The sequence below is a fragment of the Lathamus discolor genome, chromosome 2, assembly GCF_037157495.1.
Source record: "Lathamus discolor isolate bLatDis1 chromosome 2, bLatDis1.hap1, whole genome shotgun sequence".
NCBI classification, from domain to species: Eukaryota; Metazoa; Chordata; class Aves; order Psittaciformes; family Psittacidae; genus Lathamus; species Lathamus discolor.
In genome coordinates, this window is record NC_088885.1 from 133,053,068 (window position 1) to 133,073,961 (window position 20,894).

The following is a 20,894-nucleotide window of genomic DNA, read 5'->3' on the forward strand; positions in this document are numbered from 1 at the left end:
GGAAATGAGTAGAGGTATAGGTATGCTTTTTCTTTATCTTTTTCTAAAGTGCTTTTGTAAGTGTTCAGTCGTGTGTGTTATGAGATGTTTGGCATCAGTAATTCAGATTCTGGTTCTGTGAAAATGCTTGTAAAAATTGTCCTTAACGGCAAAAGTTGGTTCCCTAATTTTTGAGCCTTGTGTACTGCATGATACTTAAAACCTTTAATGATAGTAGTAAGAAGTAAACCTAAAGAAGTCCCTTAACTGAAAAGGAACATAAAAGCTGAGTTATGGGCATTTTGAACAATAAATGGCCTTCAAAACTGTTTTAGTGATTAGGAGTCATTCATTAGTACAGGTGGCAATTTTTCCATGTTGAGTTCATTTTCAAGCTTATGCACCTGGTTCAGCTCTGGAATTTTCTACATGGTTTTTCATTTCTCTCGGATAGTTGCTCACTTACTTCTGCCGGAAGAAAATACCATGAATAGCTTCAAAGAAGACAGTTCTTGAGATAGATTTTTATTTTTTCTTCTATTTGTGACTGGATAAATAGGATAGTTACATTTTATAGAGTTAAGAATGATGGTGCCTGCATGTCACTGTCACTCTAAACCAGTCCATTTTAGGAATTGTGCTTGGTCCCTTAAAGAAAAAAATAAATCCAGTCCCAGAGACTTTGATATGTAACAAAGCTGTAGTGCTTTAAAGAAGAAACCATTGAAGTACAGGTCTGAAACAGCTTCATTGAACTAGGACTCTGTGCGTTCCAGACCTAACTTTGCTTTGAATTTGATGGACTTTTATTCAGGTACCCCTCTGAAGTAAAGGATGCTGCAGTATTCTTACATTTAATGGTTCTCAGCCTCTTACCTATTTAGACCTTATATGTCATCACTAGCAATAGGAGAAACATGCATCACCACTTAAGTCCTGGAGCTGTTCATCAAAGTCAATTTATCTCATGAAATTTGAGAAAGATAGAATGGTTGAGATTGGAAGGGACTTCTTTAAATCATCTGGTCCAACCGCCCTGCTCAAGCACGGTCACCTACGGCCAGTTGCCTAGTGTCCAGACAGCTCTTGAATATCTCTGGGGATGGAGACTGCACAATCTCCCTGGGCAGCCCATGCCAGTGCTCATTCACCCTCACAGTGAAAAAGTGCTTCCTCATATTCAGAGGGAATGCCTGTTCCCTCAGGACCTGACGCTGGGCGCCACAGGGAAGAGCCTGGCTCCATCTTTTTGCACCCTCCCCTACCGGAGTTGTACACATTGGTAACTTTTAATGCAAATCCAGGAATCACAGCTGAAACATAACAAGTCAAGAACTCCCACTAAGCAACTTTTTGTACTCGTGTACTACTTTGATCAGTGGCTTAAACATCTAAGAAAACTCACACTTTTCCTGACACAAAGACTTTTTTTTTTTTTTCTTTTGAGCTAGACTTATTCTCTCAGGGAATAATATAATTTTTTTAATTAAACTATGTTTCTTCATTTAATAATAACAACTGTTACTGAAACCCACAGACTAATTTCTTAAGATGTCCCCTCGGACTTTAGAATCATTGAATTAAGATTTGTTTGTGAGGCAGAAGATACTTTAAGGAAGAGAGAAGATGACGGTACTGTTTGCATCGCTTTAGAACTCTAAGTAGTGTGTCAGTTGCATACCTAGAACTAACATATTGTGGGTAAAAAAACTGAAATTATATTGAAGAAATTATGGGGGTTTTGTGTGCGGTGTTGTGTGTTTGTTTTTTTCTTTTTGTTGGAGTTTGTTTGTTTGTGGTGTGTGTTTTTGGTGTTTTTTTTTTTTTTTTTCTCTTTAGTACTGTTGTATACTTTTCTTCTAGAATTGTTAAGGTCAAACTAGAAATAGCTTTTCTTCCTTTGGTGACATACCAGGACTCCAGGACTCTGCCTATGTTGCAGCTTATAAGTGAGATTGTAATTTATTAGTTGGGAAAAAAATGTATTAATACTTTTCATGAGTAAGAGAATGTTTCAGTTTCCTTGAATGGTCAAAGCTAAGTTATGTGAAGGGAGAAAAATGGATAGGATATAGCTAATTTAGTTAATTTAATTTTATTTTTACCCCAGTTAATATACTACTTTTGCTGTAGAACCTCGTTCATTCCATGGCACTGCCTAGTGTTTAGGAGTGTTCTGTTAAATCTACATTAGCCAGCAGCCCACACAAATCCTTGGACTCATTAAGAAGATCAGAATTCTGTGAATCGTGCCGTCATTCAGTTCTTTGGCAGACAGCATTTTCTTTTGTGTGCTATCCTTTTTATACTCACCACAGAGAAATCTTTGGTTACAGGGTCATTGTGACTGAATAGTTCCCAAAAGCACAAAAGGCTTACTGCATTTGCTGCTGAGATAATGGTAATAGTCTGTTCGTGTCTATTGGCTGGTGGCTGGAACAAAGAGGCAGCTTGATTTTGAGTGTAAATATTGCATTTTTTTCGGATCCTTGCTCTGTTACTGTTTCACAGGAAAAATACTGAAGCTTTTTTTTTTTTTTTTGCCTGAATTTGCTGTTGTAAACTCTTAAGTGGATTTGAGATTTTTTGGATTGCAAATGCTATATAAAGCAGTATTAGTCGCAAGGTGATCCTTAAGATACTGTTTAGATAATGCAGTTTGATTTCCATGTATCAAAATTCCATTCTGCACAACAACGGCAGCAAAAGAAGGGAATCTTAGTGTGCAAAAAATTTTAGGGGGTGTATGCTTTTTATTATAAATCAGAGCATGGATCCTGCAGTTTGGGGGATTTCTGCCTTCTAGTTTTTATTTTTTCCCATGCTTTTTATTCTTGGGAGCTACCTGGGGGCTAATGCAAGGTTACGGTATATTATGAGCTTAGCATGGTTTGACATCATAATTTCATCTGGGTTTGTTATTTTTTTTTTTCCTTTTACCCTTATTGTCTGTGGTATAATTTTAACCATCCATGTATCTTGATGATTGCAGCTGCAGTTGCTAAAAATGATCAGGTCTGAAAATAGCCAAACATCCAGGGAAGTCATCATGTATTGAGGAAGCAAAAACCCCTGTGTTGGCAGTAATCACTGTGCTTGGAAACGTATCTTATGATAAAGCATGTTCTTCAGCAAGAACATAGTGTTTATCTGTTTATACATTCTGCAAAATTTCTGTGAACTCTACATCTTTTAAGACCACTGAGTCTCAAGTTTGCTGTAGGAAGGGAAATAGGGGGTACATTGGCTTGGAAGCAGTAGAGACAAATGTGCAAATTGTATCTTATTATCATATAATCTGTGTTCCTTCTCAAAACCAGACTAAAAATGGCATGTTTTTCAGTATGAGTAGTCTTCAGAACTAGTGGTAATCTTAGAACACGTTAAGGAAAAATGCGAATAATAATTGGCCTAACTGAGCGTCCTCTTGTTTTTAAATAGGCTTCGATGTTGTCAGCAGAAAATGACCCACTTGGGCCTTTACCACCAGGTTGGGGTAAGTTAATTAGCTGTTGATTTCAGGAAGTGACAGTTACAGAAATTTATATTGCAGTTGTTATATAGTTTTTGGGTTTTTTTTCTTCTTTTCCCTAGAAAGGAGAGTGGATTCAAATGATAGGGTGTATTTTGTAAATCATAACACAAAGACAACACAGTGGGAAGACCCTCGAACTCAAGGGTAGGTGTGTATATTGACTGAAATAAAAAGGTCTTGCTTAATTCTCAGATATCATGATATGGGGGAAAAAGTACTGTCTGCAATTTCTTCTGCAGTTTGCAAAATGAAGACCCTCTTCCGGAGGGCTGGGAAATCAGATATACAAGAGAAGGTGTCAGATACTTTGTTGACCATAATACAAGAACCACCACCTTCAATGATCCTCGTACTGGGAAATCATCTGTGTAAGTGAGAAATCAAATATATTTTTTAATGTTTTAACTTCCTGTAGTTTAATAATGAAATCTTCTTATACTAAAAAACAATGTATACCTTTAGCTGTGATTGAGCAGTAAATTATGAACAAATTGTTGTCCTGTAAATTTAATCTATTTTTAAGACTTAATTTTAATCTATCTCACACTTTTCTGTGCTTTTCTAAGGCTCACTAGTTTTTATACACTTTTCAAATACCAAGATTGTGATAGTTTTCTAAATCAGAGGGAAAGTGAGGTAAACTGGAATATTGAAATAATGTGACTAATAGTTAATTTTCTTAAGAAACAGGAAATGATCATAATGAGTATTGGTTACAGTTATGCACCCTCTAGCAACATTCATGTCTAAACAGAGTAGTTCTAAATACTTTTCAAAAACTTTACATGCAAATCTTCTTAAAAATAGTTTAGTCAGAAAAACTGACCCTGTGGCCGTCTGTCATGGTTTAAGCTGAACCTAGGACACCGTCTTAATGTCTTTTATGTAGGGTGGGGTTTATTTCTGATGACATGTGGATGACTTTTCATTCAAAAAGCCTATGGAGTGTTGTATTAGAAACTCATTCATACTTCCACAAGCACCTGAATTTATGAAGCCTAATTTAACAGTCTTCGAGTGAGGACAATTAATTAAATACCTCTTCTTTAGCTGACTTGTAATTTTTACAAAATAGGCAGGGGTTTGAAATCCTCTGGATCTCTACCTTTCTCTCTAATTTGGTAAATTGACTAGGAGGGTGGCAGAAGGACAGACTGTCTGGCCAAACCATGGACTCCATTTTTGTTTCTTATCATATCTTAACTCTAACAGTTTTTGTGTATTTTTGAAATCTACATGCTGCTGTTTGGCATTGAAAGTACTGCTTGATGTCTGTGTGGTTAATATATCTCAAATCTATTTCCTTACAGAAATAAAGGGCCACAGATTGCTTACGAGCGTAGCTTTAGATGGAAACTTGCTCATTTCCGTTATTTGTGTCAGGTACTGGTTAAGTAATTCTTTACTTTTTGAAACTATCTGAATTTATATGTGCTGCCTTTTAATGTTATTGCCTTATGATTACAGTCCAATGCACTGCCAAGTCATGTGAAAATCAATGTATCCAGACAGACTTTGTTTGAGGATTCCTTCCAGCAAGTAAGCCTGCAAAGATTGTTATGTTTATTTATCAAGACAAAGCATAAGAACAAAGATGGCCATAGCTAGTTCAGACTAATGGTCCTTCAGGCACAGTAATCTTCCTCTGGTGTTAGCCAAAGGGGGATTCGTATGGAAAACTGGGAACAAAAGTATTGTATATAACACTTTTACCAAATGATCCTTCAGCTCCCAGCTGTTTACATTTGAAATGCTTCTTTAGCTTGATGTGGTTTCTGTGTATTTTAATAATCCTCAAGGGGCTTCTTTGAGCTGGTCTGTGCTCTGTTTGTGAACTTTTTGCATCTGTTGCATCCTGTGGTAAAAGAGTTTCATAGCTTAACCACATTGCATACCCTATTAACCACATCAGATTTGCTTTTCTGATTCTTGTGATTATATACATTACAAAATAGTGTTTTCTCCAGTTAAAACTGGTGTCCTGCTTTGTCCTTCAGAGGTTAAATCTGTGTAATTGAAGCTTATGGTTCCTAAGCTGTTACAGTCTGTAGCCAATGCATGTTCTTCTTTCTCTGTAACAAGGAAAATTCTTGCTGCTGTCACCACATCAAAAACTCCTGGGAGGGATTCTCTATAAGTAACAATTATATTATTAATGAAAGTATATTACATTTATTTTGGATTAAATTATTTTTTAAATGATTTGCCGAAAACCAAAATCTGTAATATATCAGATACATTTAACATTGCCAGATTCCCTGAATTGCCTTAGGCAGATTATAAGAACAGGGCAGTCATATAGTGATACTTTCCAGATATGCTCTCCCACTTGCTAGCAGACTTCTGCTCAAGGATTTTAAGTCCAAGTTGGTATATCTCTTTATTAATTGCATGTTCCATGAGGTGGTCTAATTGCTTGTCAAATCTGTGTAAACATTTGACATATATTGCATTTCTATATCAGTTAAAGAGAATCTAAATAAGGAGTGAGTGTATTGACAATGCATAATTTATAACTTCTTACAATTTTGTTTTCTTTTTATAGATTATGGCATTAAAACCCTATGATTTGAGGAGAAGATTGTATGTTATATTCAGAGGAGAAGAAGGATTGGATTATGGTGGCTTGGCAAGGTAAAAGAAAATTTATTTAAAATATAGGTATATGTTTTAATAGCACTCTAGCCTTGATTTCTAATGTAATTCTGTTGGCAAAGAAACTGCTTGCTTTTGCAGTCTGATTCTGGTTACCTTTTTTAGCTTCCCTTAAGGTGTTCAGGAGGTGAAACTGACAGCACTGGCTGTTGTTATGGGTTATAACATTACATTAGTAAAACCGTGGTCTCAGTTGTTCAGTTCTTTGGCAAAGATTGATGTTTAAATTGGAGGTTTTTATGCCAGTTAATTGCTGTAGACTGAGTTATATCAGAAACTTCCTATCAGAAAGTTCCACTTTCCTAGATGTAGGGACCATGGAAAAATAAAAAGTGTTTTGCTTATTTGGAAAAAAAGAGTCAGCACCAGATTGGGATTGATAAGAACAGAAAGGACATGAACAAGAGGAGAGTAGTGCAGCCATGAAGTAACAGCAGATGAACAGACTATGTAGGCTGTGCAGGAGTGCAAAATAGCTAGACTACGGGATTTTCTAGAATCTGAAGTGGAACTTGAAGGGAAAATCTGGTAACAGGAAAATGATAGCTAAAGTGTGTTTCATCTTTTGACCATATAAAAGATAACCACTGACTAATATTGACAGATACTTGACCGAAATGTTACTATTAGGATGAAAATGTCAGTACTACTGCAGATCCAGGTAATTAGAAGTAGTCATAGGTGATAAATTTTTTGATTTTTTTTTTTTTTTTTTAATTTAAAGGTGTTCAGTTTTGGTTTATGTAGCTTACTAAATGAAATTCAGCGAAAATATGTAGTATTTGCAAGTAAGGAAGCTTGCATCTGAAGGTTGAGCTGCTTTGCATTTATGGGTGGTTATACTTCTGAATTACACTGTCTGATAGGCTTTTGGGGGGTTACAGCAGGGAGGAATCAAATTTTTGTTTTGCATGGGTTTTGTTTGATTGGTGTCCCTGACATGATGGCCCTAGGCACAGGATGGGGACCAGGAGAGTTCAAGTTGTCTGTTCCAGAGAAAAAAAGTATTCCAAAGAAGTGATGTTAGAATAATATAACTAACATCTGTTAGTCACAGAAAGTAGCAGAATAAATAACAAATGTAAAGGTAGTATAATTTCATAGTTTTAGGAATAAGTCTTGTCCGAGATTTTGTGTGTGAAACTGAGAACCAGCAATTGTAATCTGAGCTGAGAATTCTTAAGTGACACTGCGTAAATGTTCATGTGCTGACTTGCTAATGTAATACTGTATTAATTCAAATATAGAAAGTTGCTGCACCTGGTTTATTGCCTGTTTCTCAGCAGGCTAAACTTGGTGTTCCCTCCAGATATTTACCTTGTGTTTAGCAGAACCAGTCTGACACGAGGTCCTGTGGCTAATTCTAGCTGTTGATACGAAAATTTGCTTCTGCAGACTTCTTGTTGATGATCGATTCCTTTGATTCATCCTTTATCTGGCTTTGATCTAATTTGAATGCCTGTTAAATCTGATGTATCTATGTAGGGTTAGTATTGTCTCAGTATAAAGCCTGCATAGAATGTTGTACAGCAGTCTTGTGCTTATTAAAAGATACACAGAACCCTGTTAGAGTTACCATATCCTGGCTGCTTTTCTCTGTTTACTCTTTCTACTTGACCTTTGGATTGGAAGCATGTTGTTGCAGTCATCATCCGTGACTTGATCTCAGGTAAATACAGAGATAGAAGGGATACCTCTTAAATGTGACTGCTGAAAGGCAGATTAGGATGTAATTCAGTCCCTGCAGGATAGACTTTTAGGGTTTTTTTTGTGGCTTTTCCCTAACCCTGATTGTTCAGTTCCAAGCCTTTACAAAGGGCCTGATACAATAAATCCTGAGTATATATGATTGCTTCTGAGGTCTGTGGTTATATGTAAATGCTATAAAGCAACAAATGCTCTAAAAATCAGCTATGCTAATGATGAAATACCAGAATCTGTTATTATTTCAGGTCAGCTGAGTTGGAAACTATGAAAGTGGTGAATAACATGTCCTAGTTAAACCTCAACAAAAATATGTTTTCCTATTGTCATGTTGTGTTTGCTTAACTGATACATGGTAGTTTGTTAAACCACAGTAACTGTGTGTGTTCCACTGCCATACGGGGAAAGCAAATAAGGTGTGCTGTGGTTTGGGTTTTTTGGTTTTGTTTTCTTTTAAGCACGGCTCATGGAATAATTGTAGGTTTTTTTGGATGGAGATTGGATACATATGCAGTAAAGCAGACAGGAGGGTAAATACTGTGTATTTGAGGCAAGGACTCTGTAGGCAAAAATGTTACTAATATACAGCTAAAACTTGTGCTATGAGGGTGTGTTCAAGGTGACAAGCTTAACAATTTCTAAACTATGACAACCATGACTTTCTAACATTATTGATTTGAATAATGATTTTTTTAATATTTAAAAAGTATATAATGCCATATATAATTCTATGATTCTAATACAGCATTGCTTATGTTATTTTTCTAAGTTTGCATATATTTTGACCATTTTTCTAGTTACCTAAGGGGAATGGTGATAAGCATCTGTATTTGATGGTTTTTATGTGTATACATGTTTTTTTTTCCTTAGAGAATGGTTTTTCTTGCTTTCCCATGAAGTACTGAACCCTATGTACTGCCTATTTGAATATGCTGGCAAGAGCAACTATTGCCTGCAGATAAATCCAGCATCAACAATCAATCCTGACCATCTTTCATATTTCTGTTTCATTGGGCGCTTTATTGCCATGGTAGGTTAGATTTTTAAGGTTTTATTATTTGCTGTAGCTATACGTTTATTCCTGAACAATACTTGTTTTTACAGTTATTAAAGGTTATATTAATCTATTAGAAATGAAAGGCACATAAGGTTATTGAGCCAAAATACTCCCGGAGAGTTAAGTCTCTTACACAATCAAGTTTCCTGGGATAGTGATGACAGTTAGCATGGCATTCAGTATATTTTATTTTTATCAATTGGATGTGTGTACTTCATGCAAACTGCTGTTTGGTTGAGTGTCTGAATTCTGATGCTCTGAAAAATGTGACGTATTTTCCAAAAAAGGCTCCTTTGCTAGACTTGATATACCTTATTATATTTGAAAAAATGAGTTAGAATTTTTTTGTGGCATACACTGAGCCTTAATTTAAACATATGTACTTGGATACAAAGGTCAGATACTAAGGAGAGCAGAAGCTGGCAGGGAGCTGATTCTCTGCCATCGGGTGTCTCTTAAATTAAAAGCAGATGAGACATGCTGTATGTATCATTTCTTCTTCTCATACCACTGAGTCTGTTTCCTATAGTGGACTCCTACTCTGTCATATTTCTTTCCTTCCATGTAGTGATACAGTCATCTTTCCACATAATCATCATGATGTCTACAGGTAGCCCTCCAAACATCCCGGAAAATGGTGAATAGGGAAAACAAAAAGTAAACAAAAGTGCATTTTCAGATGGAAGAGACTGTTGTTTTCTGTTCTTCAGGCTTTGTGTATGAAATCATAATAAATACCAGTAAAGTATAACAGACTTTCAGACTTACAAGAAATTAGATTTGGGGGTTTTCTTGGTTTTACTTTTCTTACAGATTCTTCTTGAGAAACAAATTTATTTAGTTTTGATGAGAACATCTCTGATTTTGAGGATTTTATGGGCAAGCTCCCTGACATTCCTGTATTTTTGTGCTGTCATGAAAGTTTATTTCATTGGGTTAACAGATGCAGTGGGCTGCCAACATTTTTTTTCTTTCTTTTGGAACCCTCAGCAAGCTATAATGCCATTAAGCAGGAAGATGTGATAAAGCCAAGTAGGTGCTAGAGCCAAATTCTCTTTCTTTTAGCCAGTGTTTTTTTTTTTTCTTGTACATAAGATAAAATTTGTAGTTGAAATGTTAATTTCAGAAATGTAATTCATAAAAATAGGGATCATAGAAGGCCTGTAAGTTAATTAATATACTTGAATTAAAGTATTTAATGTAATTAAAAGACAAAGTTTCTTTCCTGAACTACTTTCGTATTTTTACTTTAAATTCTGTAAGGGGAAGAGAGTGAGGTAGAGGCCTGTGTAATGGTGCCTGATGTGGTCAGTTGAAAGGTTTGAGTATACTGATGGTTTGTAATGGATGGTATTCCCTACAATACTTCCTGGGGATACCCTTTAGTGGCTTAAAATAGCTCAGGTAATAATGTAAGTGGAAATCATTTCAGGGAGTTTAGGTAGGCTTTTTAAGTACAGTTGTAATTTCTGTTGCTCTCACAGTTCTAGAATAGTTGTGACTTATTTTGGCTTTAAGTGCTAAAATAATCACAAATGCTTTTGACCAAAATGGGATTAAATGTAAAAATGTACATTACTGTAGTAAAAAGCTGTTAAATGAGGTTGGCTGAGGTAACTTTTATATTTTGCTGTAAGATGACATAGACATTAAATGAGATAATTTAAGAGCTGACTTTTTCAAAAAGCAGGAAATCCTATGGGTGGATGCTGCACTTGGCATTTAATTTTTCCATTTTGATTAGGTTGCTCTCCCATGAGAAGTATAGACCAGTTTAAAAATAAATAAATAAATGCCTCTGTTTAAGCTTTCCTAAATCAGAAGATAGTACATGCTAGAGTGAGCCCTAAGGGGGAAATTAGAAGGTGGGGAGAAAAGATGGAGCCTTGCCTTTTTCTAGAGGAAATGGGCCATTACCGTGGCTCTTTGGCTGGTAAAACTTCAGCTGTAAGTAAAGGCAAGCAATGAATGCCATACCAGACCAATGTTTAGGGTGATTTTTTTAAAGGAATATTTTAATGAAGAAAGTGTACTTGATAAGGATGAGGAAAAAATATTTTCATATTCATAAAAAATATTTCATATTTTCAAAAGCCGTGCTCTGTTATCACTCAAATGCACTGAGTCAGGATACAGGTTCAGAGTGTGTATGTCTGTGTGTGTGCTATGCTTCAGTACTAGAAATCAGCTTACACCTTTTGTGCATGTATGGCGAGACAAGTGTGAGCACATGTTTTTGTTTGGTTTGGGGTTTGGTTTTTTTTTTCAGTTTAATTTTTGCACTAGAAGGTAAAATTTCATTTTCAGTTCTGTTACCTATAAAAAATGTGATTCCCAAAGCTCTTTCTGAAGCAGTCTGTGATTACATTTTTAAAGTATTTTATACAAGCTGCGGTAACACTGTGTAAAGGATGATTTTGCAGGGTGTATGCACTACTCAAGCAGGATCAAATATTATCAAGTAGGATCAAATATGATCAAGTAAGAGCAAATAACACTTGGCATATATACCTATCCACATAAGAAAGAGGAAACTTGGTAATCTTCTCTTTTTGTAGACTTCATTCTTTTATGACAAGTTTCTTTTTAATCAGATAATTTCTAAATTCTAATGATAACATATGCTTGGATAACGTTGTAAATTAATCATTCTTTTTTCCTTCCCTCTTAATGCAATGTTTCATTCTTTTTAAAACCAAGCTGCTACTGCTACTTGGTGCTTCTTATTATTTGAAGGAGAAAGGAAAAAAAGAATTCAAGTCCAGAAAAGCTTCAATAATTCAGCAGTTCAGTAAGAGCTAAACAGACTTCTTTCTGTTCAACAGGCATTGTTTCATGGGAAATTTATTGACACTGGTTTTTCTTTGCCTTTCTACAAACGAATGCTGAGCAAAAAACTTACTATTAAGGACCTAGAATCTATTGATACTGAATTTTACAACTCCCTAATTTGGATAAGGTTTGTAGATTATTTTTTGTGTGTGTGATGTTTTATTGATTTTTTTTTTTTTAATTTGTTTATATAGAACCCATTTTGTTTATATAGAACTAATTATATAGAACACTTTTTTTTTTCTCTTTTCATTCAGGGATAACAACATTGAAGAGTGTAACTTGGAAATGTACTTTTGTGTGGATATGGAGCTCTTAGGAAAAGTAACCTCACATGAGCTGAAATCAGGAGGTTCAAATATCTTGGTAACTGAGGAAAACAAGGAAGAATATATTGGGTAGGAAGGTGTAGATGCTGAAAAAAATTATTCCATATTTGTTCTGTTGCTCTAGTCTTTCTTGACACAGTATATAATATTTTTTTCTTTTTCTAGTACTGTGTAATTCTTGGGACTGTTGGTATCTTGGTGCACATAATCTCTTGGAACATTTTAATCTCTCCCATTCCACTCTTCCCTCTCCCCCACTGTCCCACCCCTACCCCATTTGTCCTCCTGCCCCATCCCTCTCAAAAAAGGAGACCATAGAAAGAGAAGATGACTTGTCTTGTTATTACATGTACAGTGAGAGAATAGGTGAAACTGAAAGTGAGCGAAGCTATTTTCAGTGATTTAGGTAACGAATCCAGGTGGAGGGAAGCCATTTATTTGACAGATTTTTCAAATTTTTCAGAACTTTGCTGTCACTGTGGAAACTGAAATCCAGAATGGTGTACAGTGTGGTGTGATTTAAACTACTTTTTTTCTTTGTTCTGTTATGCTGCTCTCTCCTAATGTTATCACTGCCTTTCTTTTCCTGAACCTCTATTTCTGATCCATCTATTCGGAGTGGTCTCAAAAGGAGATGTACACAGATTCTTTTCTGTGATACAGTGTATGTCCAGTGCTACACATAGTTTCCTCTTAAATTAGCATCTTTGGTCTCTCAGTGAAATAGTTTCTCAAATATATATTTGTTGTCTTTTTTTTTTATTCAGAAGTGGCTTGACCATTTCAGTTAAAACTTAAAAAATGTTACCTCTTCCTCCAAATTTTAGCATAAATCAAAAGCTCAGAACAGGAAATGACTATTCTTTGTTGAAGCTGAAAGTAGTCTCATGCTGGAAGTATGGGGCATCTGTAGTTACGGGTGTTCCCAGCAATAGTATTTCTTACTATTCTCTGTGTACATGGTGCCTTTTGTTCAAGAACAGAATGTTTCAATGGAAATGTTTCTTTCCTATCATTGAAACACTATGTTTATGCACTTCTTAAGCTAAAGCAAATTTTGCCATAACAAAACCGTAATGCCCAAGAAGCATTATGTACATGAAAAGGCTGCTGAATTTTTGTTAATGGAAGGTTAATAATACTCCTATTATATATATATATGTATGTATGTATGTATGTATAGTTTTTTGGAATGGTAGTCTAAGTACATCTTTTACTGTTTTCTGAGTTTGGAGATTTGTGATACTGTTGGTGTGGTTGGTCTGTTACCTTCTATGGAATTGTACAGTATAAGAAAGTAGAATTGGAGAGAGCTTTACCTTATGGGAACACGCATGCAATCATACATGTTTGAGCTTCTTCATGGTGAGTGCTAATTGATATTTAATTTATGTTTGTTCTTTTCCATCCCAGGCTAATGGCTGAGTGGCGATTTTCTCGGGGAGTTAGAGAACAAACCAAAGCTTTTCTTGATGGCTTCAATGAAGTTGTTCCTCTACAGTGGCTGCACTATTTTGATGAAAAGGAGCTGGAGGTGAGGTTTTCTGTTCAACATTTGTAACTTCTGCAAAGGTAATATATATGGAGTGATTAAGTGAATAGATCAGATTGAATCCCTCATCTGTGGCATGCTGCATTTCATAGCTTCTGAAACATGGAGAATTTACTAGGAGCAGTGGGGGTAAATCATGGTGAAAAGCCAGTAATATATTGAATTGGTGTTTTGTGGTGTTCAGCATTTGGCATTTTTAGATTCCATCCTTAGTATTAAAATGTGTTCTGTAAATTTCTCTGGAAAGATCACAGAATCACAGAACTGGAAAGGACCTTAAGATCATCAAGTTCCAACCCCCCTGCCATGGGCAGGGATGCCTCACACCAGACCGTGTCACCCAAGGCTCTGTCCAGCCTGGCCTTGAACACTGACAGGGATGGAGCATTTACCACTTCTCTGGGCAGCCTGTTCCAGTGCCTCACCACCCTCAAAAAGGTCAAAAGATCAGCCTATGAGGTCACAGGTGGATCTGTTAGTCACAGAAGACTACTCCCTCTGTGGGAGATGGGTAGAATTATCTTGTAACAGATGTCACGGAAGTTGATTTTGGTGTACAGTGATCACTTAGTTTTACATACATAGTCTAGGGTAGGTTCTAGAGTTATGACACTCCAGGACAGAAAGTTGCAGGAACTGACAAGATTTGAAACTGAATTTTGCAGGTCCTCGGTATGTGATTCAAGGGCTGATAAGAGGAATTGCTTGCAGGCACCGTGTTTACTTAACAGTCTGCCTGACCTATGTTCACTGCTGGGGTTGTGATTTGTAGCAGCGATAAAAGGCTTTGTAGGGCTTCTGTGAGACCTGCCAAGGTTCTCTGTATAGAATGAGCAGTGTTCTGAAGGCTTCTTAAGTTGAATGGGAGTTTTTCCTGAGAAAGGACATTGAACTGTCTTCTTTGTTGTTCAGTTTTCTAGGAGGCTTTGCCTTTAGCACTTTCAGCTTCCGTTGCCTCTCATAATGAATATTTTGCAGATGTATACTTTGCAGTGTGTACTAGTGGTAGCAGTAGCAGCAATGTTATCATCAGCTGGAAAAACGAGGCAAGGTTTTAATGGGAAAGGTAATATCCTCTTTTCCCATAAAAAGAAATTTTATATTAAGGTACAACCTTTTATTGTTGAATTATTAGACAGAAAAAGGTCCTGGTATGCAGGCTTTCAGACCACTTAAACGCATGAACAGTTTGGGGGAAGTTCTGTAAACTTAGGATAAAGAAAAATCTTAACAGCAGAGTATACTTAAAAATTTTCAGCCCTTTTTCTGGGAACAAGTACTTCCATTTTTGTTAGTCTCCTATACAGGATACAAAATTAATTAATGCATGTAGACATGTATGTTATCAAGTAACCATTCTCTTTTCTAGGTTATGCTTTGTGGTATGCAAGAAGTTGATTTAGCAGACTGGCAGAGGAACACTGTTTATCGTCATTATACAAGGAATAGCAAGCAGATAATATGGTTCTGGCAGGTATGTTGATCTTTAGGGTGCGAAATGGCAGATGGATACCTGCATTACACTTCGATGGCTGGGTCCTGAATAATTTTTCTAAATCTCGTCCTTTGTATTGACTATATGGTGCTGGAATTTTTTTTGTATTCTTAGCAGTGATCTACCTTTTAAGCATTCTTCTGTGTAGTACACCTGTACATCTGAAATGCCGTATACTATTTATGATTATTGTCATATTAGCTGTCCCAATCTAGCACTGGCTGATTATAACTCACAATTCAGTGAAGTTGGATAAGAATTATTTTCAGGAAAAAACCTCAAAAAATTCTATACAGGCTCCCAGTTTCTATGAATTTCCCTAAAGAGCAATCACAGCTACGCACTTCCTGTCTTGTCATAAGTCATCATTTTAGAGATGCAAATCATTGTTTTAGACAAAGTTTCAATGAGAAAATGATGTAAATCAGTTATTTTCTAGCTTATTTATCTTGTCAGAATAATGTCAGATCTGATGATATGAAAGCTTATGATTATGATTAAGATTATGATTAAGATTATCTTATGATTAAGAAGCTTTGCACTGAAAGAATCAGTAACTTGGATATGGTTTTAACATTTATAGGACAAAAATATTCATTTTATTATCCTGGTTTTTCTGAGCTAAAATCTTGGATGTATCAGTGTCTCCTCTCTTACTGAAATGTTCACTACCTCCCTTCTCTTTCCTTTTCACTTTCACAGTGAATTTCTTTCCATAGTGGTGCAGCTGTTTTGGATGGTGTTTTCTCTCATTGAGACTGCCATATGCAGGAAATACTTCACTCTTGAAATACCAAGAGCCTGTGGTTAATCTGTTGCTGTGCTTAATCAAAATGGCAGTAGCCTTCATATAATCATTGGCGTGATTTATATTTTAGTGTGGAATACAGTAGGTAAAGATTATTCTTGTTTGCTGTTCCCAGCCTTCACACTGTAACAGTAGACAGTGCATATAATCTGAAATCAATGTCCCTCAACCCAATTTTGCTGAAAGAAGGAAAGATAAACTGCTCTCAAGGTGGTGCCTTTTAAAATGGAACTACACTTTTAAAGCAGTTTCATGGTGTTTTTGTTTTTCTCCAGCTATGGTAAAGATTTTTAGTAAGTAATTTGAATTTCTGTACCTAGTTTGTAAAAGAAACAGACAACGAGGTTCGCATGCGACTTCTGCAGTTTGTCACTGGCACTTGCCGATTACCACTGGGTGGATTTGCTGAACTTATGGGTAAGTAAAAGGTGACCTCAACTTTTATACTGTACCTGTTCCATTTGCAAATGAACTGTGCTGCAAGTTTGCAGACAGCAGGAACTTCATGTATGTCAGCTTGGATCTAGAAAGGCTTTTTATATGGGAAATCCCATGAATACTTTTATAAATTATTAATAAGTTATATCATTTCTGTGAGAAGAATGTTCATAATCATGTAACATAGAGTAGCACATAATGAGCTCTCTCTGTTGTGTCTGAGTTGTGTCTTATGTCACAAATATATGACTGTGAGGCATCCCTGCCCATGGCAGGGGTGTGGAACTAGATGATCTTAAGGTCCTTTCCAAGCCAAACCATTCTGTGATCACACTTTTGAACTCTTTTCTAGGAAGTAATGGTCCTCAGAAATTCTGCATTGAAAAAGTTGGTAAGGAAACCTGGTTACCAAGGAGTCACACTTGGTGAGTTGATACGTATAAACTTTCTGTACTCTAAGTGGCTTCTTGCCTCTGGTCTTGCATTGACCAAATCAAATGAAATGTATTTGAATCAGTTCTCTTATGTCAATTTTCAGCTTCTTTTCTTTGATTGCTCTGACATTCCGGTATTGAAAACTCTTCTAGTTCCCCTATTCTTAAGTTTTGCTGCTGCACTGTACACAGTTTGTTAGTATTAGATCTATCAAAAGTATGATATCATTCTTCTTGCATAGAACTGAGAGGTATTTCCATAATCATTTTAGAGAATGTTAAATAACTGGCAGAAGTCAAGTTGGTATTAGATATATTACATATTATTAGCTGTAGCTATTACATCTACAGCTATTAGATACACTTATTGTACAGTAAAATTGTAAAAGATAAAGGTATAGTGATGAGAAAAAGCAGCATGAGAGAAATGACAGCAGACGTTCAGAACAGGGATGCTTAGTCAAGACAGGCTGCAGGCTATTATTGGCTTGTCATTCCTGGGCCAAACTGGTGCAACAGGCACCCAGGTCAGTTTCCCCTATATACTGTGTGCAAAGTAGACACACCTTCCTATGGCAACATTATAACAATAATATTAATCACACTAATGATAATAGAATTATTAATATTAATAACATTGGTGATTAATTAATAGAATTAATAATTTTAATTTGGATTTATCTAATTTCCTAGTAGTTAAAAAATCTACTTTAGGGAATCCTCCATTTTCACCATTTCCTCCACCACTGCTGTTTTTTCAAGTGATGTTTGCAGGAATTAAACATCTCTCTTTGTCTGACATAATTTTGAGGAAGACATGGAATGAAACAGAATTTTGGCAGAAGCCTTTTAGGGCAAAGTTTAGAGAGGAAAAAAGCCCCAGGCTGTATCTAGGCATGTATAGAAAGAAGAATTTCAGTTTTTTCATGCTGTTGATGGAATTTGAAGATGGATCACTCTATAATGGTGAACATTTCCTTTTGTGAGTGTTACAGTTCTCTGTCTCTGGGGCTGTCTGTAATCTGCAAAGGCTCTGGGTTTTATCTGATGTGATAAGAGTAGTTTGTTCTTAAAGTACTCTGGTTTTACTGCTCATAGAAAGGGCAGTAAGATTGCACTGATTGCTGTCTCTTCATTTCTAATGTTAGATGAGAACATTTTTAACTTCTGCTGTAGCAGTCAAGCTCTGTAGTGTTCTACCTGGCATTCCGCTAAACTTAACATTTTGGTTTTTTCTGCTCAGTTTTAATCGTTTGGATTTGCCACCATATAAAAGCTATGAACAACTAAAAGAGAAGCTGCTCTTTGCCATTGAAGAAACAGAGGGATTTGGTCAAGAGTAGAAGTGGCTTCTAGTCAAAAAGGAGATATTGCATAACAAAAGGCCCAGCCAACTAAGATTGCACACTTAATTGTATATAAGCTTTTTGTTCTGTACAGTGATCTTTCTGGAACTCTAAAAGTATAAGTGTTCTCTGTTCTTCCACAAAGATATGCAAAACAGTTCAGCCTTTTCTACTTTTATTTATTGCCCTTCCAAAAGACCAGAAAAACCCCTCATAAATTTTGAAAGCAGACAAGAGACTTATTTAAAATATATATAAAAAGTATAAATATATATACGAATAGGCTCTAGTTTTATAGAGCTTTAAGTGTATGAGAAGTTGCAGCCATTTAAAAGGGCCTGGATTTGCTTTATCTTGGCTTTATTATTCAGAAAAATGTTTAAACTGCTCTGTGTTCTTTCTTAAGAAACATCTCCAAGTTTGTTTTATTGCATGGCTGTTCTAAAAGGTGTTAAAGGCTTAGGCCAAACGTATCCTAAATATGTAGAAAGATGCTGCTGGTATTTGAGACGACAGAATACGTTGTTCTGTCAGTTTAATTTTTTTAAATACGTAAATAGCTGATATATCCCTCTCTACTGATGTAGCCAAGGTCATGAGTAAAGCCTTTACTACTTGCACAAAAGTCATGTACAATAAGATGAATGTGATTTAATGTTGAAAGGAATTGGTGCCACTGTTCTGACTTATTGTAGGAGCTGAACAGAATATTTTAATTCATTTGAGCAGCATTGAAATTTGTTTACATATTACCTTGGGTTATCACCACAAGGATGTTAGGTAATCTTCAAAGAAAAACTAATAATAAAAGAGAAAATACTACACATTCTCTCCTTGGTCTGGTGTCTTACAGGTTTCTTTGGTTTTTTGTTTTGCTTTTCAATCCCTGATGTCCTTTGTACAACTCTCTGTAGAGTATGTTAATGTACACTGAGCTAGAAGAGTATACGAAAGGTAATGTGAACTCTGCTGCTTTCTGTGTTCATCCTCAGTTATTGGATCTAGTAAACCCAAATAAAATGACAGTTACATCAGCTCTGCACAGGTAAAAATATCCTTAAATACTGTTATTCCTCTTAACTTCTTACAGAAATTCAGATGAACCTGAATTAAGTATGTCTAAAACCTGTCATCCTGTTGTGTACGTCAAGTTTGCCCTAAGTGCACAATAGTATAAAGGCATTTTAAAATTAGGTTTATTGGCATTGAGGGCATTTGCTGAACTGCACATATGTGTTCAAAACCCCCCTGAATTTAACACCTTATTCATGTGAATGATATTAAATGCTACTTTTAGCAAATTGTGCTTCCTTATTATAGAGTAAAACCATGTTTAAAATTACCATTTGTATTATGCTTTAAATATTAACTGTAAATTCCATTACATTTAACTTATACAGAATTTTGTACACACATGAAAATGATTTTCTAAATATGATTAAAAACACTTCTGTAACATATCATATTGCACTGTTAAAAGTGTACATGCAGAAAAGCTCATGTATCTTTCCAATACAGCAACTGAATTCTGCTAAAACTTTATTTTTCTACACAATGGATTCTCTTGAGGCTTTGTATTCTATACACCCAGCTCGCTGTGGAGCTGCTAACCTGCACATAGCTGTGATAACACTGGTAGTACAATGGGCCCAATAGACTGCTCTCTTACGTGAACTTTCTGGAAGAGTTCCAAATATTTCCACCACTTTCGAGAGTTTTTCATACTACACCAAATGTCTTCTGCAAAACCATGTTCATAAATATAGCATCAAATTAATTGGAAGTGTAGATCCATTTAAATTATGACTTAAGCTGGTTAGAATGGAGGAAGCTTTACAGAAAAAAACAACCATCAAAAGTCAAAGGTCAGGTAACAGAAGGGCACGTGGCTTGCCTGAAAGACCATTCAGAGGGGTGAATGTCACAGAGCTGAACTTTACGAATTTGCACTAATGACTGACTTGGTGACCCACTACCAACTGCTGAATTTTGTGAATCTGTGAGTAAGTTGAGCAAAATAATAATAAAAAAAGACAGCACATCACGAGCATGTAGTTGCTTTATTGTTTTGGTATTTTAGCTGTCTCGTAACTGCAGTAGTTTCTTCTGTGGGTAAGGGTTAGAAAGGAAGAAAAAAACCCCAAACCCAGTGGCCCTCTGTACATGGCCATATGATCTATGACTTGGTTTCAAAGGACTGACTGAAAGCATGGCTCTCCGGGGGGAAAAAAACCCCACCCCCCAACTATTTATATACTTGTGTGTGTGTGTGTGTGTGTGTGTCTGTGTGCAGGGAAAGTAGACTTCTGGGAATTTCAGTAACACTGCATTGTAACCTTCTCTGTTTGCATTCCCCTCAATTCTGCGGTGCTCAGGGAGAGGGAGGAAGACGGCAAAGAGAGGGAAGGCATCAAAGACTGGGGGTCAGATGAAGGAATAAGGGAGGCAATACTACCTGAAGGAACTACTGTGTAGTTCATGGGTTGTTTGCTCTTTTCTCACTGCAAGCAACTCAGCTGTTTTTCTCCCAACACTCAATTCTTAATTCAGTACCTGGATTAGCCTTCCTGTGTGCAGATACTGCTTTCTGTATCAGAAAAGGCACATTTTCACTACTGACTTGGAATGAGCTTGGTTTCCTTAGTTTAAGCAATTTATGCCCTTCATCTTCCTCTTACAGACTGCAGTATCCTTCTCTATTAAAGCAAACACTAAGTATTTTTATAGCAG

General features: G+C 36.1%; 1 protein-coding gene across 2 annotated transcripts in view; it reads left to right on the forward strand.

Moving 5' to 3' along the window:
- Positions 1-20,211, forward strand: part of WWP1 (WW domain containing E3 ubiquitin protein ligase 1) — a 61,397-nt gene extending 41,186 nt beyond the window's left edge. For both annotated transcript variants that reach the window (XM_065668529.1, XM_065668530.1), the window contains exons 11-24: positions 3,421-3,475; positions 3,574-3,658; positions 3,754-3,882; positions 4,825-4,897; positions 4,982-5,053; positions 6,060-6,148; positions 8,744-8,903; positions 11,756-11,889; positions 12,020-12,160; positions 13,505-13,625; positions 15,013-15,117; positions 16,267-16,363; positions 16,737-16,809; positions 18,062-20,211. In XM_065668529.1, coding sequence (XP_065524601.1) covers positions 3,421-3,475; positions 3,574-3,658; positions 3,754-3,882; positions 4,825-4,897; positions 4,982-5,053; positions 6,060-6,148; positions 8,744-8,903; positions 11,756-11,889; positions 12,020-12,160; positions 13,505-13,625; positions 15,013-15,117; positions 16,267-16,363; positions 16,737-16,809; positions 18,062-18,161 — 1,434 coding nt within the window. In that variant the 3' untranslated portion in view covers positions 18,162-20,211. The remainder of the gene's footprint in view (positions 1-3,420; positions 3,476-3,573; positions 3,659-3,753; positions 3,883-4,824; positions 4,898-4,981; positions 5,054-6,059; positions 6,149-8,743; positions 8,904-11,755; positions 11,890-12,019; positions 12,161-13,504; positions 13,626-15,012; positions 15,118-16,266; positions 16,364-16,736; positions 16,810-18,061) is intronic.
- Positions 20,212-20,894: the final 683 nt, after the last annotated feature.